At 44.5% G+C, this 19401-nt stretch overlaps 1 protein-coding gene across 1 annotated transcript; it reads right to left on the bottom strand.

Annotated features, from left to right (window-relative positions):
* Positions 1-3784: 3784 nt before the first annotated feature.
* Positions 3785-4726, bottom strand: LOC132009667 (olfactory receptor 2Z1). Its single transcript, XM_059387693.1, has one exon. It carries the CDS (start codon positions 4724-4726, stop codon positions 3785-3787), a length of 942 nt encoding a protein of 313 aa, XP_059243676.1.
* Between the last annotated feature and the right edge of the window lie 14675 nt (positions 4727-19401).

Here is a 19401-nt window from a genome sequence, read left to right on the forward strand (position 1 = left end):
AGATGTTTTCCTTTTGATACAACAACACTCAAATTGATCGGAAAAAAAATTATAACTTGAATCAAAATAAGATCATGAGAAGCCACTATTCATTAAAATTCACTAGTTAGGGGCTCCTGGGCAGCTCAGTCAGTTAAGCATCTGTCTTGGGCTCAGGTCATGATCTGCAGGTCCTGGAATTGAGCCCCAGAAGTGGACTCCCTGCTCAGTGGGAAGCCTGCTTCTCCCTCTGCCCCTTCCCTTGCTTATTTCCCTCCCCCTCTCTCTCACTCTCAAGTAAATAAATAAAATCTTAAAATAAAATAAAATAAAATTCACCAGTAAGACAGAGGGAGTGGACAATCTGGGTGAGAGAAGAAACTGACATCACACACATCTGGTAAAGTGCATCAAGCCAACTTTTGTAAAGAATTCTGTGAAATAAAAAATAAAACTGGGTGAGCCTGGGTGTGGGTATTAAGGAGGGCACCTATTGCATGGAGCACTGGGTGTGATGCATAAACAATGAATCTTGGAACACTGAAAAAAAGAAAATAAAAATCAATCAATCAATCAATCAATCTAAAAACCCACTAGAAAAGAGGCTCAAAATTCTAAAATAGGGACACCATAAAAAAGCTTAAACAAATACTCAGTTAACATATAAAAAAAAATTAACTTCTTTTGTTTCAGGGAAATGCTAGGAAAAGTCAAAATGAGATACTATAACACAGACATTAGCTGAAATGAAGGGAAAGCAGTCAGATCATTCTTGCATGGCCAGTGAGAATCTAAATGCATAGAACCAGCATCTGGTAGATGTAACACAAACCAGGGAACTCAACCTGGCAACAAGAATTCGCAAAACTACAAAGATTAAGAATGGATCTCGCAAATGTTATGGGGAACCACATACCATGGGAACAGCACAAGACAGCGAGCTGCCATGGTGATTGACATCTGCTCCGGGACTGCGCAGCAAAGCCCCTGGGTCCTTACAGAGTGACGAATGGGATCCTGGAGCCCAACACCCAGACCCCTTGACTTCCAGGAGCTGTGGCGCCAGCTGGTTGTCAGAATCACTGCAGCAGCCAGGTAGTCTCTCCCAGGGTTGGCTGGGGAGGGTGACTTGACCAGCAACTTCCCCACACCCCCACCCCCACAGTCTCTGCTTTGAGCCTTCCCTGGAGGCCAAGGATTCAGCTTTTCTCCCTCTGACCCAGAGATGGCTGAGTCTCCACATGCACGTGATCACCTCCAGCTGCCCTGGAACAGGTAGTCCCTGCGCAGCTCATGCTCAGCAACTGGATCCTGGTGGTCACCAGTTCTTTGCCCAGGCCTGGTGGCTCCGTCCCTTCAGGCCAATGCACGTGGGGAATCAATATTGGAGAAGTATCCCTTTCAGCCCAGAAAGCAGAGCACATGTGCATCCCTCTTGCAGATGAGGAAGGAGAGGCTTCCCAGAGCCACCAGTCCCAACTCCCTGTGGGCATCCTCAGCCAACCTGTCTGGGGGACTGGTCCCTCTTGCTTCAGTACTTTGGTCCTCAATCCTCTCTCTGTCCCCAAGTGCCGACCCCTCTGTCAAGAATGGCACATGCCATTCAGAAATGGTGGACACCTGCTTCTTCTAGGGCTGGTCTATATGACCCTATGTCACCCACACTTAGGAACCCCACAAACGGAGAGGCTGGGGGCTTTCACCCAAACCTTTGCTCTGCTAACAGATGCCCTTGTGAGACAAAAGAGACAACCTAGAGTTTGGGGGGAAAATATTGCAAATCTCATTTATCACAAAGGACTAATACATAGAATAGAGAAAATCTCCTAATAGCTCTCAGGGGCGGGGAAGGGAGACCCAGAGGGAAAATAGAGGAAAAACTTCAACAGACATTGCATCAGGAAAAGCAGTTGAAAAGCTGAGGGACATCACTCCACCAGAAGGCAATGCAAATGAAATCCACTCTGAGATACAAGAACCCAGCTCTTAGGGTGGCTGCAATGAATGTTGTGACCCTAAAGAGGACTGGGGAAGATACGGCAGTTGGAACTGTGGCCCATTCCTTGTGGGAATGCAAAATGGGACAACCACTCAAGGAAAATGATATGTCATTACTTCTGAAAAAAAACAAGACCCAGTTCTATGATACAGCTACAATAAATGTACTTTAGATATAGACATAAACAGGTCAAATTATGAAACAAAGTATGCCATACTAATACTAGTCCAAAGAAAGCTTCAAAAGCTCCATCAACAAAAGAGAAAGTGTATTTAAGAGTGTGATGTATCCACACGGTAGAATGCTACTTGATGAGATAAAGTTTTAAGTACCTACAACAAGAATAAATCTCAAAATAATGCTGGGTAAGAGAAGCTATATAAAAACAGTATAGGGGCGCCTGGGTGGCTCAGAGGGTTAAAGCCTCTGCTTTCGGCTCAGGTCATGATGCCAGGGTCCTGAAATCAAGCCCCACAACAGGCTCTTTGCTCGGCAGGGAGCCTGCTTCCCCACCTTCTCTCTCTACCTGCCTCTCTGCCTACTTGTGATCTCTGTCTTTAAATCTTTAAAAAAAAAAAAAAAGTATGTACTCTGCAATTCCATTTGTTAAAAAAAAAAACTTTAGAAAATGCAAACTAATTTATGGTGACCGAAAGTGGGTCAGTGACTCCTTGGAGAGGATGGGGAATGGAGTGACAAACAAGCAGAAGGAAACTTTTGCATAAGTTTCTGTCTTAAGATTGGTTTTCGTGGGGCACCCGGGTGCCTTCAGCTCAGGTCATGATCAAACCTGCATCGGGCTCTCTGCTCAGCAGGGATCCTGTTGCCCTTCTTCTCTCTCTGCCTGCTTCTCTGCCTACTTGTGATCTCTGTCTGTCAAATAAATAAAATCTTAAAAAAAAAAAAAAGATTGGTTTTTGTTGTGCAGACATATACATAAGTCAAAGCTCATCAAATTTTAGACTTCAAATGTGTACATTCATTGAATGTCAATTTTACCTCAATAAAACTGTTAAAAGATTTTTTTTAAAGTTGAATCTTGCCTCATGGCTGGATATTTATCCAAAAGAAATTAAAATAAGCACCACTCCCCCAAAATATTGAGTGCTTACTAATAAAATAGCCAGACCCTGGCCAATAGTAATCATCTTAATAAAGCTCAAAATTAACAAATATTTTATAAATACTGTTAAATTTTATTATCCCCATCACCATTCAAAGCAGTAACTCATATTTTCAAGAATCTGGTGGTTTTCCAGATATTGTCTGGCCCAACCACCATCCCAGCACACACACACACACACACACACACCCTACAACAGTGAGGAGATCACTGTTTAGGGGTCACACAGCAGTGTGCTTTGGGGGCTGTCTTTGTCCTCCAAGCACCATGGGTTCAAGTCCCAGCTGTACCACTTTCAGGAAGTGTGACCATTTTTAAGTTATTTTCCTTTTTGAGTCTTGTTTATTTCTTATATATGAACATCATGATAGTCCCTACATCTCCAAAGCCATGGTGAGTACAACAAAATAACATTCACTTAGCAGGTAAAACGGTCAACAAGTGCTCATTATTCCTAGTAAATTATCAATTCAACAAGGAGATCTCCACTCCACAAAGCAGGGCCTTCCATACAAGTCTGTGGGAGAAAACCCTGACCCAGCTAATCATGGGATCTGAAGAAGCCGGACAGGTGCTTAGCCTTGAATATAAGGCTTTAATAGTCACACCATAAATTGGTGCTCTGGGGAAATGGAGGGGAGGAAGGACCACTAGGATCACTCCAGAAACCCCCTGTGTGGTCATCACTTTGGCCTGAGCTCAGCTCTGCTGAGCACTTTGGCCAAAGCCATTCGCACCTCCCAGTTCCTCAGACTGTAGATAAGAGGGTTGAGCGTGGGAGTGACCAGACTGTAGAATAGGGACACCACGTTGTTCTGGTGTGGGCTGTGGTAGGCAACTGGCACCATGTACATGAACACAGCTGCGCCATAGACAAGTCCCACTACTGTCATGTGCGAGGAGCAGGTGGTGGAGGCCTTGTTCCAGGCCTCCTCTGAGCGCATGCGCATAACGGCCCCCAAGACGTGGCCGTAGGAGATGGCTATGAGGGAAAGGGGAAGCACAAGGATCAGCACCCCCGAGGTGGACAGCGCCAACTCGTAGGCAGAAGTGTCTTCACAGGAGAGCTTCAACAGGGCTGGCACCTCGCAGAAGAAGTGATCCACGATGCAGTAGGCACAGTAGGGGAAGTGCAGAGTGACGGAGGTCTGGATGGAGGCGTTGAGCACCCCTGCCAGCCAGGAGGAGCCCACCATGAGCAGACACACCTGGCGCCTCATGAGCACAGGATACTGCAAAGGGTGACACACAGCAACATAGCGGTCGTAGGACGTGAAGGCCAACAAGATGCCCTCAGCCACGCCCATCAGGGTCAGGAAGAATATTTGAGCTGCGCAACCCCCAAAGGAGATGGAACCTTCTCCCTGCAGGAAGTGGGATGCCATCTTGGGGATGGTGACCAGGGGGAAGACAATATCAAACAGAGAGAGCTGGCTGAGCAGAAAGTACATGGGCGTGTGGAGCCTGGAGTCCAGGCGGATCAGGAAGAGCAGAATGGTGTTGCCCAGGAGGCCCATGGTAAACGTGGCAGCCACCAAAGAGGAGAGCAGCTGATGTGACCTTGAGTGACTGAAAAGGCGCACCAGAATGAAGTCAGAGGTCACCGATTGATTCACATTCCCCATGTTTTACAGAACATGATTTCACTGCGGGAAGGAGACCAAACGCAAGAAGGAAAGAGACCAATTGCAAGTGAGCTTTGACCCACATGCCAATGGCCATTACTTGGTAGTGGCCGCCTGGAGAAGTATTATGAGGTCACAGCTAGAATCAGCAGTTGGAAATGCCATGGTCCATTAGTGAAATCTGTCACAGGCATTGAATGGGAGAGCAGTAGCTTGCATCCCCAAACGAGACATTTGGCCACATACCACTGAAGAGCTACCCACCAACTCTTGAGGTCCAAACATTGGAGTCCCAGTCAAAGACAGTGACTTAGCTCCAGTAGAATATTTCAGTACCTCTCCTAATGGTCCTGGGTCGAAAGCAGGGATGAGAGTCCAAAAAGGCTGGGAGGTGAACTAGAGCATAATGGAGATGAAGCAATAAATCAAGGAAGAAAACAGAGAAGGGCCTAGGTCCAAGCACCTGGATGAGAATCTCAAGGAAAGAGAAAGCAATTATGAGCCAGCCCTGGGTCATAGTGAGGGTATGAATCTAGGGAGTGTGAGCCATAGAGGGTGGCTATTGGTGACAGCAGATTGGGGATGAAGTGGCCTGGGGTTAGGTGGGGGACAAGAGTCATCACCGAGCTCAGTGATTATTGGTGACTTTGTTCCATTGGGTGAAGAGTAGTGACCTGTGAGCAGCCAGACTCAATTTCAAGTAAGGTACCAAGCCTAGAAGACTATCTCTAATAAATATTGCCTGGGTGAATGAGGGTGTTAAGAAAGATGACCATGGGCCAGAGGGAGTGACACACTTAAATTTGGGAATTCTTGATTCTCTTGGCACCTTCCAAGGTCCCTGGGAAATCCAGTTTACCCTGGAATACCATGCACCATCCACAACTCCAACAGTGGACAATGTAAGACCAAAAATTCCCAACAGCTGGTGGTTAGAGAAGCAAAAAGACTGGCCATTTAAGGGCAAGTGGATTCTACTGAGGGCCCCACTGGAGCTCTTTGTCCTAAGATTGCCGTCCTCACTCAGAAGACCTTCAAGTCTGTTTGATTATCCACATCCTGATTTTCCTATCACATCTTAGCTCCCAACATACCATTCAGCCATGCAGTCAATAAAATTAGTCACAAGCTGGTCTGGGCGTAAGACATTCAGAGGTGAATCACCCTAGGCAAGGTCCCTACTCCCTGTATCCCACACTCTCCATCAGGATATTGATGACAAATGAGGAGATACATGGACAAGATCTTTGTGACAGAGGGAGAGTGCAGTGAGGGAAGTGAATAGGATGTCCTGTAGGAAATGGCTGGGGACACCACTGCACATAGTCAGAGAAGCTCTTGGGACTGATGACCCATGTCCTCAGTATCTGAAGAGCTTCTGTGAGAGGGATGCACTAGAATCAACTGCCTCATGCTACTGGGAAGCGAATGCTAGTGAGACCAGCTGGGTGGTTCACCCTAACAAAGAACTTTCTAACCATGAAAATCAATGAAAAATGAAATGGGCTGCCTCATTGGCGGCATTTTCTAAAGTCAGTCAATGGTGTTAGGAAATAAGAGACTAGTCCTGTGGTTATAGAAGTTAGAGTTTGAGAGGGAAAGCAGAATCGATCAAATCATTTCAGAATAATCTACTCAGAAATAGACACATGCACAAAGCTGAAGGTACCCAAGGGACACAATGAGATCAGAAAAGGCTTCAGAGAGGAGGAGGCATTGGAGCTGGGTTTTGAAGATCAAGTAGGAGTTTTACAGGCAGCAAGAAGAAGGAAAGTTGTTCCAGGCTGAAGAAATAGAGCACATGTGATTTGTGATTAAGAGAGTGTTCCCACACACACACAAGAAAAAAATAATAAAATAAAAATAAACAAAATTTAAAAAAATAAAATAAGAGAGTATTCCCAGGGGTCAGATTAAAATGAGCTTGGATCCCAGCTCAACTACTTTGTAGCAGCTTGACCTTGTGTAGCTACTTAACTTCAGTTTCTTCATCCATAAAGCGGGTGGCAGAAATATATGTCAAGGCATAGTTGTGAAGATTAAAAAAGATGAATGTTGAGGCACCTGGGTGGTTCAGCCAGATGAGAATCTAGCTCTTGGTTTCAACTCAGGTCATGATCTCAGGGTCCTGGGATGGGGCCTGGCATCAGGCTCAGCACTCAGCACAGGGTCTTCTTGAGATTGTCTCTCTCCCTCTTCCTCTGCCTCTCCTCCCACTTGGGCTCGCTCACTCTCTCAAATAAATAAATATTTTTTTAACATGGACAGGACTGGAAGAGATTATGGTGAGTGAAATAAGTCAAGCAGAAAGAGTCAATTATCAGATGGTTTCACTTATTTGTGGAGCATAACAAATAGCATGGAGGACATGGGGAGATGGAGAGGAGAAGGGAGTTGAGGGAAATGGGAAGGGGAGGTGAACCATGAGAGACTATGGACCCTGAAAAATAATCTGAAGGGTTTGAAGGGGTTGGGGATAGAAGGTTGGGGGAGCCAGGTGGTGGGTATTAAGGAGGGCAGGTATTGCGTGGAGCACTGAGTGTGGTGCAAAAACGATGAATTCTGCTACGCTAAAAAGAAATTTTTTTTAAAAAAGGATGACTGTTAAGAGCTGACATGTAGCAAGTGCTCAGTGAATTGTAAATTATTATATATAATAAATATAATTCATATAATTATATAATTAATTATGCACAATATCTATAAGCTATAGAATTAGGACTAATTCTCTAGATAGGAAAGGCATTAGAGATCGCTGGCTGAGGGGTGCTTAGCACAGTGCCAGGCACATAAAACATTCCTGTCAGTGTTTGTTGCTGTTGTTTTTATTCAACATGGTGGCCCCTTCCACGGCCAAGCCTGACCCTGTCCAGCTCTGTCATCCTCTCTAGTGCTGCTCTGTGATACCCTCATCCGTGCTGTGTAGAAACCCACCTGCTTTTTTTCTAGCCTCTAAGATCCGTCAGCAGAGTCTTTAAAACTCCACTCATCCTCAGCTCCGTTGTCTCACTAATGGGTTTTTCCACTGTAGCATTATTTGAGGACGGATAATTTTTTGTCATGGACAACTGTCTTTCGCATTGTATGAAGCTTAGCAATACCTCCGGCTTCAACCCACTAGATGCCGGCTAACCACCACCCCTCATCAGGGAAACCAAAACCAGCTCCACATGTGGCCAGATGTGCCTAGTGAAGTGGACTCGCCCCCAGCAGAGAACCTCTGGCTTAGAGATAGGACAACTGCAAACTGCATAGGTTTTACTCAATTCATCTACCAGACGTATATTCTTAAATTGGATTGAGCTCAGACCCGGCATTAATCCTGGGAGTATCTTACTATTCCTATGTCTCCATACAGGAAAAAAAAATAATATCTCTTGCAATTTCCTGCCATCTTATAGACAACCAATGCCCCCCAAACACCAATATCCCCATCAGTGAAATAGTTTTGGCCACAGGCTCCTGTCAAGAGCTATTTAAGTGTCCAAATAAACCTGGTCTTCCTCTGTCCACTCACACATCCTCACCATGAAGAAGCTGACACCAGCTGAGTTCTGACTGTGTAGAAGACATCTGACTAAGTGTTACATGCTTAACACTTTAATGTCCAACTCCTGGAGATGGGTGGTGGAGATAGTCACACAACAATGGGAATATACTTAATGCCATGAACAGTACACGTAAAAGTAGTAAAAATTGTAAATTTTGTTCTATATATTTTATCACAATAAAAAAAAATCTAGGGGTAGGCATTATTTATCTGTATTTTTTGGATGAGAAGACATAGACAGGTTCAGAGAAGTGTAGTGACTTGTCCAGCACCACCCAGCAAAGAAGTAACAGCCATAATTTGAACAAAATAAGAATCTGATTCCCAAGTCCCTGCTTTTCCCTTGACATTCGACACACACTTCCCCCACAACTGTAATAGACATTTGAGGATTTGTTGCACATGTTCACATACTCAGTCCTATATGCCCCCAAATTCACCTTTCCTTCCAGGGCACCCAGGTGTACGCCCTGTTATACAAACACCGGGGTTTGGGGTCTGGGTTGAACAGAAGCCCCTCTGGCAAGTTTCCAACATGGGATTTTACCACTACCTTTCCCGTTGTCCTCAGTAATGCTAAATTTGGGACCGGGGCGGGGGGTTGCCTTTGCTGTTGCCGAGTGACCAGGGAAAAGACACTGGCATTATTCACTTCCTGTCACCCATACAAATTTCATATTTCTCCACCATGACCAGGCGTGATCTGGGCCCTTGGTTACCTAACTAATCAGAAGACGGTCTGCAGGACACGGTCACTTATATTGTTTCATTAATCCTCGTCTCCAATCACACCAGCTCAAGGATCCACAACAGAGCTTACTTGGGAAATAGTTGCCAAGTGAATATATTCTGTTAAGTAAGGGGAGCGATATTTTGGTTGGAACTAGTGTTATTGGCAAACGGGCTGAGGAAGGGTATGTGACTTAACCTAAACCCGCACAGCTACTGAGAAGATAGGCTAGGATTTGGAAACAACACATCCCCGGATGCTGCCTCTCTCTTGTAGTCAGTGCTCAACTCCTGGGTCCAGGAGGTCAGAACTGAGAACTCCTCTGAGGGGATCACAGCTGTGGATGGCCAGTCCTCAAGAGGGAAGCTGAAGGTGCCTCGATCCCTGCCAGATAGGTTGTTCTGATACCAGCCCCATGACCAACCTCAAGTGCCCAGGCATGGCTGCTTCCAAATGCTTTTAGGGAAGGTCAACATGAGATGACCTTCAATAAGGATGACCTTCTATCTAGAGGCCTGGCCATCGTGGGTTCACAGCAGTGAAGACAGACAAGGAAAGAATAAGCATCCAGTTTAAAACAAGACAACTGCCTGGAGGCTGGCAAATGTCAAAAGAGGTGGACAAGAATTCGTCCTTCCATTCAATACCTGTCCACCTACCTTGTCCACGGGAAACAACACCAGCAGGTCTTCAGATTCATCCTGCCACTACTGTATAATCTCTAAATCATGCCTGGACCCCTAATATCCCCACGAGTTCTTGTCCCCACTCCACAGCGTCTGTGGGTAGAGGGAAGGAGCTTTCTCAACACCCCTCATTCTAGGATCATCCCTAATAAAAACCTCTCTGGATTCCAGCATCAAGGGTTTAACCACTGCTGCCTCTGTCTATGCAGGGATACATGTCATCATCTGGGGATGGGGGCTCCAGGGAGACCTGTTGCACAATAAACCCCTCTGAGTCTCCCTTTCTTCAAGGGAGAAAATTAGTTGCAATGGGAGCCTAGAGCCCCTGGTATTTTGTCTCTGGATCTTGTGGGAAAACATTTACTTGTCTCTCAACGACAGGAAGGGTGAGCAGCACTAATGAAAATAAATGAATGTGACAGATGTCCAAGTCTTTTTGTTTGGATCTAATTAGGAGGAGGAGATGAGGGAATCCATTGCTACACATGGATCCCTTGCTCAAAAAAATAAAATGTCCAGGAGATTTCTTCTGAGTTAAATAATGAATAATGAAGCAGGGATGGTGATAAAACAGGAGGCAGCTTCCCTAAGTTGTGATATTTCTTCCTCTAGACTCCATTCTTTAGGGGTCTCCAAAACTTGGAAGATGCAAAGGTCCAAAGGTAGATGGTCTAGTGCCTGTGAACATGTTATGTGTCACAGCCAGATCAGTCTCACAGTATCATCAGTATCACAGGGGAGAGGGCAGAGGACAGAGAGCCAGGCTACCCTAAGCGGGAATGCCCACTGCAGGAAATCACAGGCAAGCCTCCCAAGGCTGAGTGAATTACCAAGAGCGTTGTTGAAACCAAAGCTGAGTCAGGCAGGTGGCAACCCAGTGAAGCCGGAATGGAAGTAGGAATAGTGACATATGTTAAGGACTTGATATGTAGTGGGCAACTACCACCAAATTCCTTGAGCCACACCACCACACTCTACTCCCAAGCCCATAACAGACATTGATAATTGGTCTCATGGCTTTCTACCTCTGAGCCCAGGTGGAGCTTCTCAACTCAGCTCACCATACAGCTGGACCTTACAAATTGAGTTTGACATTCACCATGACATCCTTTCAAGCAGATTCTAGACCAGGACTCAAAGCAATTGTGACAGTCTGCATGGAGATAAGAAGATTGCACCAGAAAGTTACTCAACACACTGCTTCCTTCATTGAGAAAGTCTTGCTCTGGAAGAAATGTCAGCTGAACTAAAGTTTAGGTGATATTGTTAATTTATAGTCTGTTTCAAGGTCCTTTTTTCCTCAAGGGCCAATACCAGTTCATGGAGTACACTTGGAGTAACACTGCCATAGGCCATGAGTTCCTTTGCAGCAAGGTTCCTGCTATTATTCATTTCTGTATCACTGGTACCCAAAGCACATGGACACGTGGATGTTTATTGAACAGGAAAGTCTGGAGCAGAGAGGAGTTGGGAAAAAGAAATCAAGATATGGAGTAGTAGAGAGTGGATCTTGAATCCTCAGCATCTCACATGGATGGATGGATGGATGGATGGATGGATGGATGGATGGATGGATGGAGGGATGGAACAAGCCATGCTTAAAGTTATTTACAGCTGAGCCAGGTTGTTCTAAAGAACAGAGGAAGGGGGAAAGATGGCAAAGAAATCGTTATCACTCTAGACGTGTGCCTCAAACATTAATCCTTTGCACACCACCTTATTTTTTGCCATCTCCATGTGCCATCTTGTTTTAACAGGTGTCTCCTGTGTAACATTACTTATCCATTCCTGAGAATGAGATGAACATAAAACTGTCACCTGGGACTCTACTTTCCATTATCATAAATGGGAAATGTCATATTTTACATCAACCACAAACTTTCAGTTCCCTGAACTGTAGCTAAAAACCCCTTGTGTTAGGATATTAAATACTTGAAACATTGCTTCCTGTTGACTGCAACATGAACCTATTTGTTTACAGCTGTTTGGTATGAAGTCATGTTTCTCTATCGCTTCCTCTTCCAAGATTTCTTTCACTCCCTCAATTCCCTGAAGACTCACTATAGGACACTGACCTTCGCTTTTGCCAAAATATAGAAAGTGCAGGGGAAGCAAGTTCAGCACAAGCATACAACAGCAGAGAATGACTCACATTGAGGAAGATGTCCTGATAACCTCTCTTAGCATTGGCAATACATGAGATGCACATTCTCCCTGGTTATCAGTTGGCACACTTTCTCTATACGTTGTTTTCTTTGAAATCTTGCATTTCACTTGATGTAAATATAAACTTCCCCTGTGTAACCATAAGCCAGAAAACATTATACTGAGAGATGCATACTTTTTTAAATTTATATTTTATTTTCAGCATAACAGTATTCATTATTTTTGCACCACACCCAGTGCTCCATGCAATCCGTGCCCTCTATAATACCCACCACCTGGTACCCCAACCTCCCACCCTCCACCCCTTCAAAACCCTCAGATTGTTTTTCAGAGTCCATAGTCTCTCATGGTTCACCTCCCCTTCCAATTTACCCCAACTCCCTTCTCCTCTCTAACTCCCCATGTCCTCCATGCTATTTGCTATGCTCCACAAATAAGTGAAACCATATGATAATTGACTCTCCCTGCTTGACTGATTTCACTCAGGATAATCTCTTCCAGTCCTGTCCATGTTGCTACAAAAGTTGGGTATTCATCCTTTCTGATGGAGGCATAATACTCCATAGTGTATATGGACCACATCTTCCTTATCCATTCGTCCGTTGAAGGGCATCTTGGTTCTTTCCACAGTTTGGCGACCGTAGCCATTGCTGCTATAAACATTGGGGTACAGATAGCTCTTCTTTTATGAAGTTTGGGCATTAACATTTGCATTCTTCTGGGTAAAGATTAAGCAAGTGGTCTGATAGATATTACACAGAACATTCCTGCATTTTTCTTGAATCAACTCACTTTACATTGTTTTTTGAATTGACTTAATTTCCTCTTTTTTGCTAACAAGCCATCATCACCTTTTGTCTTTGGAGAACAAAAGGCTAAAATTATGGAAATAGCTATAAACTAATAATAAAACAGCAAGTCTTTTCTCGGTTTTTCTGACTTTTTACTCAAAAAATTTTAAACCTACAGAAAAGTGGAAGGAACATCCATATACCCGTCACTGGTTGTTATTCTTCAGTCACATTGCTTTATCTCTTTATATGCACATAAACACACAAACACACACTTCTTTATTGAGACGGAGTTCACAAAAAGTTAACCATTTTGAAGGGTGCAATTTGGTGGAGTTTAGTACATTCACAGTGTCATATACCCATCACCTCGATCTAGTTCTCAAACATTTTTGTCCTCCCAAGGAGACTCCCTGTTCAGGAAGCAGTTGCTCCCATCATCCCAGGCTCTAGCAACCACCAATCTGCTGTCTGTACCCACAAGTTTTACCTATTTCATATAAATAGAATCTATAATATGTGATTTTTTTGTGTCTGAAATCCTTTACTTAGCATGACATTTTAGAGGTCCATTCATGTTGTAGCATGGTTATGGGCTGAATCCCCTTAAAATTCATATGTTGACATTCTAATGCTCCAACATGACTGTCGTTAGAGATAGGGTCCTTCAAGGAGTAATTAAGTTGAAATGATGTCATTAGGGTTGACTCTAATCCAATATGACTGGGGTCCTTATGCTCAGAGGAGATTAGCCACAACTTCAACAAAATGGTGGACAGGGAAGACCCAGACTTCCTTTCCGGCATGGACACACTGATTCAACAGCAAGGATTGGTTCCCTTTGTGCAAAATTCAGAGACTAGTTGAAGGGCTCCTGCACTACAGTCAAGCGTGAGACCAGCTGCCTCAAAGCCAATAGGAAAGTAGATGGCACTTTCTTCCCATCATGCCTCCCGCATGACAGCAACACACAATCTGGAGGAAGCCCCCAGCTCCTGCTTTGTCCCTGAGAAGGGAAGGAAAGGACTGGACTGTGGTCCTAAGTTCTAAAGTCCTGAGGAGCTGCCTGAGCGACTGTTTTCTGTCTTGCCTGAGTCTGACCACTGATGGAAAAGTGCTTCAGATTGGGAGCCCCTGAGAACAAAGGTGATGATTTGGAAAGCATGCTCTCACTGGCCACAGAGCAAGTGGGGCACAAAGCCCAAACCCTGGTTTCCTCTGGAGAGAAAGAATTAGAGCATTCATCCAACATTCGGGGTAGCTATCCAAAAGACTGGCTTCTGTGAGAGAGTCTTTTTTGGGGAATCAACCAGACCAAAAAAAAAAAAAAAAGAAAAAGAAAAAACAAAACAAACAAACAAACAAAAGATAAGCACAAGCAATAACAACAAAATAAAACCAAACAAAAACTACCATTAAGGAAGTCCCAAGGAAACAGCTCCGCCAGATCACCCTCAATAGAAAACCAAAGTATCAATGAGACTAACTCATGTCGACAGAGCTTCCAATCGTCTTTTTACCCAATTAACCAAACAACATCTCACACAAGGGACAGAGACCACAACAGTCGTACTGAAAATGAAAGCACTTTGGAGAACGGGCTGAGGGAAGAAGAAATCAAAAAAGAAACTCTTAGTAACATTAGAGCTGTAACTGCCTAGAACTCAGAGGTATAAATAAAAAGACAGTATCTGTGAAGCAAGAAAAAGATTTTCCTTTAAAGAACAAAAAATTACTAGAATTTTTTTAATGATAGGAGAAATGAAAAATAATAGGATTAAAATATAAAATGTAAGAAGACATCACAAAACTACAAAAGGCACACAGAAAAATAGTGGAGAAATGGTAAATAAATCAGAGAATCCATTTCAGATAGCCCAACATCAAAACAATAGGCATTTCAGGGGCACCTGGGTGGCTCAGTGGGTTAAGCCTCTGCCTTTGGCTCAGGTCATGATCTCAGGATCCTGGAATCGAGCCCCACATCAGGCTCTCTGCTCAGTGGGGAGCCTGCTTCCTCCTCTCTCTCTGCCTGCCTCTCTGCCTACTTGTGATCTCTGTCAAATAAGTAAATAAATCTTTTTTTTAAAATGGGCATTTCATTTATCATATGGTTTCTCTTGTAGAGCATAAGGAATAACACGGAGGACATGGGGAGAAGGAGAGAAGTGAGTTGGGGGAAATCAGAGGGGGAGATGAATCATGAGAGACTCTGGACTCTGAGAAACAAACTGAAGGTTTTGGAGGGGAGGGGGGTAGGGGATGGGTGAGCCTGGTGGTGGTATTAAGGAGGGCATGGATTGCATAGAGCACTGGATGTGGTACATAAACAATGAATATTGGAACACCGAAAAAATAAAACTAAATTTAAAGAATTGTAAAATGTAATAAATAAATAAAATAGGCATTTCAGAAGTATGGAAATATGGGGCAAGAAAATTTCCCTGAACGAAAGTTGTGAATTTCAAGATTGAAAATTGCTCATCAGTAATTGCTGATTGAAAATTGCTCACCAATAAACAAAAGGGAAGTACCCTATATGCTCACAGAGAGAGAAAACAGGTTTCCTACAAAAGTCAAGAATGAGAATGGCCTTGAACTTCTCTCTTTTTTTTAAGTTTTTTGTTGTTTTTGTTGTAAAGGTTTTATTTATTTGAGAGAGAGAGAGCGTGTGCACACAAGCAGGGGGAGAGGCAGGCAGAGGGAGAGAGTGAAGCAGACTTCCCACTGAGCAGGGAGCCCAGTGTGGGGCTCAATCCCAGGACTTCAGAATTATAACCTGAGCCGAAGGCAGACACTTAACTGACGGAGCTGCCCAGGTGCCCGCCCCTCTAGGGTGGCCTTGAACTTTTCAACAGGAACACTGTTATGCTAGAATGCAATGCAGTGATCTTTTAAAATGCTCTGGGAAAATTAATTGCAACCTAGAATTCTATAGCTGGTCAAACAACCATGTAAGTATAAGAATAAAATAGCATTTTTTTTTTTTTAGACCTGAAGAGTTTTTCTTCCAATCTGTCTCCTCTGCACTTACTCAGGGAGCATGTGTGCCACCTAAATAAGCATCAACCTAAAGAGAAGAAAGAGACGATTCAACCTGAGAGAGAATCTCTAGAGTGATGGTGAGGGGGAGATCCTGGCTGACAGCTCGGCCAGAAACAAGTCAACCTCCAAAAGAGGTTTCTTCGAGATTAAACTGGTAGAACATTTTAGGTGTTTGAAAGTTTTGAGAGGCTATTTACATAAATGTGAAAGTTTAAGATTAAAAAAAAAAAAACCTCCAAAACAGAAAAAGATTGTTTCTTACCAACATTCCTGGCCAAAAGTCACCTGCTGGTACAGCAACACCTGCATAGAAGTCTGTGTGAGGACACCCAGATAGTGGGACTGGCTCCGTCATAACTGGAGAGGCTACCTCACCAAAAACCACACAGTGTCGTGGACTTAACCCACAAAGATGATGTCAAATATCCAGGTGCTTGGTCTGCAGGCTGGGAAAATGGGCCCTGGACCTTCATAGTGCTATGCATCCAGTTTGCACAAGACACAGGTGAAGGACACATCTCCGCTGGTTCCTTCCCTACCTCACTCTGAAGTCCACTGAGCTAGAGACAAACACCCATAGCTCTCCTTGTCTCGCAGTGACTCCTGATAAACCTTCCTGGAATGACACATTCCTATAATGTGTCATAATTGGGGAGCCCACCAGCTCCTTCTCCATCCAAGCCATGGTGACATAACTAACCATCAGGGGATGGAGGTTCTGGGGGAAGGTATTACATCAAAAGCTTCTTCTGCTTCTCCTTTCTATGGAAGAGAATGGCAGTGGAATCAGGTGCCCCGCATCTCAAATTTGTCCCAGGAGAGCATGAGAAAACAATGAACTTCAGCTCTTAATGGACCACAGGAATGGTGGAGGGAACACTTTGTGGTTAACCGAGAGGTGCTGGGCAGGGCCATCCAAACACCACTAAGTATTCCAAGTAGAAGGATGAGCAAAGGAGTCTGTTTGAAGATACAGGTTTACTATGATCTGAGCAGGTGAGGCCAACAGGTTAGGAGAGCACTACCATTGAAAAGTCAGCTTGTTACAGCTCCCAAGAGGAGGGATTGCGGGATGCTCTTGGGAGTGCCTCAGAGAGACTGCAGGGTCAAGCAGGAGACAGAAGGAGCGAGGGGGAGATGTGGGCGATGCAGAGCATCCAGGTTTAGGACTGGTTAGTTTGAATAATTTCAGTGGCTCTAGGACACAGGGGCTGTCCCTTGTTGTCTGGGATCAGCAGAGGGAGACGGTGCAAAGTGTGAAAGCCCCACAGAGGAAGAGGTAGGGAGTCTGGGTTCTGGATTCGTTGGTTTGGCCGTGAAAGGTGCATTGAACATGCATTGAACAGTGAGGTGTGTACTATCTCTAGGAATCAGCTAGCCCTGGTGGGAGGCGGGGTGGGGCAGAGATGTCAAAGCATCAAAAATATAGATAAAAAAGGCGTGATCAATACAACGTTCCTATTTGTTCTCCAGGGTTTATGGCAAGGCTTCTCAGGTAATCAGTGATGCTCGGCACTGAACACACGGTACACTCACCCACGAGCTTTTTAAAAACATGATGCTCAGGCCACACTGCGGGTCAAGTGAGTCAGCATTGCTGGGGAGTCGGACCTCTGAGCTGAAGAATGAACACAGCTGCTGATGTGTCCCTGCAAAAGTGGCATTTCGCCATGTGAAAAACACCCCCAGTTCAACAACATGATCCTCTCTTAGGGAGGGAGGTCCACAGAAGGCTAAGAGTGAGTTTGTTGTTTTCATTGCTTATGTTGGATGGTAAGCACACACAGGCACTTGAGATTGTGTGAATGTGGGTGTGTGTGTGCACGCGCATGCACGTGTGTGTGTGATTCTCTGTGTGTGTGTGTGCATGTACAGTCAACCCCCATTATTCACAGAGTCCATATTTGAGAATTCACCTACTTAAATTTATTTGGAATCACAAACTCAGTACTGCTGGGACTCTCATGGTCATTTCCAGACACGCACAGAGTTGCCTACATGCTCCTTCCCAGCTGAGAGCCAAGAAGACAACACTCTGCCTTCTTGTTGTGTTCTCATACCATAAGCAAGTGTCCTTTTCATGACCTGTTTAGTGCCCCAGGTTTCACAGTTTTGTCCTTTCTGCCTGTGGTTTCACTGTTTAAATTGGCCAGAAGCCTTGTGCCACACTGCTGCCTAGGTTTCCCACACACAAGATGACTTTGGGGTGCCTTGCTGAGAAAATGTGCGAACTAGACAAGCCTCATTCAGGTGTGAGGTGTAGCAACCTAGGTTGTGAGTTCAGTGTTAGTAAGATCAATGATATATATTAACTGTGTCTCTAAACAGAATCACAGAGTTATGTCTTGAATGGTTGAAGAAAATGTTATAACACGTTCAACTTTGTAAACCATACCAACGGCAGTAAAGAAACTCGACCACTGATTACCTGAGCAGTCTTGCCATAAACCCCGGAAGACAAATAGGAGAACTGTATGAGTCATGTCTTTTATTCAGTATTCTTCCAGCTTTATGGAGGTGAAACTGACATGCAACATTGTGTTAGGTCAAGGTGTACAATGGTAGATACTCTGACATACTGCAAATTAATTACCACCAGATGTTTCCCATCTCATAATCACTATTTTTGTGGTGAGAAATTTGGAGATTGACTCTCTTAGCAGCTTTGAACTATATATACAGTATTGTCAACTATAGTCACTTCTGTACATTCAATCACCAGAACTTACTCATTTGATTCTCCAGAACTTACTCATAACTGGAAGTTTGTACCCTTTGACCAACACCTCATTGGTAACCACCGTTCTACTCTCTGTTTCTGCAAATTCAGCTTTGTTAGAGTCCATATATAAGTGAGATCACAGGGTTTGTCTTTCCCTGTCTTACTCATTTAGAATAATGTCCTCAAGTGTCATCTGTGTTGCACAAATGGCGGGAGTGCCTTCTTTCTCATGGCTGGATAACATTTCTATATTTGTACAGTGAGAAGTCTTTCATCTCCCAGATGTCCACAGGGTTCCAGACAATGCTTCTCAAAGTGAAATTGGCCACCCACATGGGAGCTCATTAGGAATCTAGATTCTCTGCGGGGCTCTGGACCTGCTGAATCAGAACCTCTGGGCAAGACTAGAACTCTGTGTTTTAGCAAGCCCTCCTAGAGATTCTTTTTCTTTTTTCAAAGATTTTATTTATTTATTTGATAGAGATCGCAAGTAGGCAGAGAGGCAGGTGGGGGGGGGAGTGGTGGCGGGGAGGCAGGCTCCCTGCTGAGCAGAGAGCCCAATGCCGGGCTCCATCCCAGGACCCTGAGATCATGACCTGAGCCAAAGGCAGAGGCTCAACCCACTGAGCCACCCAGGTGCCCCTGTTTTTCCATCTTAAAGTGACTTCTTCATAGGGATCCAAGTCTGGGGTGCAGCCAGAACACAGGGATTCTTTTTTAAGTTCCTCCCATAAGCCTAAGCTGTAGCCAAGGGTACGAATCCCTGAACAAGTGAGCCAAGGACTTAGCAGTCCAAGAAGCTGGTGGTCTTGGGCGCCCTCCCTTGGCAGGAAGCTGGACAACTCGACGCGGCGACCACAGACGCAGGTGGAAGAAGGCACCGCCCAGGCAGGTTTCAGATATGCCCAGTGCACAGATCTGCAGTCTGGATGATGTGTGCGTGGGGGGAGCCCTTTCAAGAGAAATGCCTAATTCCTAATTTCTA

Source organism: Mustela nigripes, chromosome 2 (assembly GCF_022355385.1).
Source record: "Mustela nigripes isolate SB6536 chromosome 2, MUSNIG.SB6536, whole genome shotgun sequence".
Lineage (NCBI taxonomy): Eukaryota > Metazoa > Chordata > Mammalia > Carnivora > Mustelidae > Mustela > Mustela nigripes.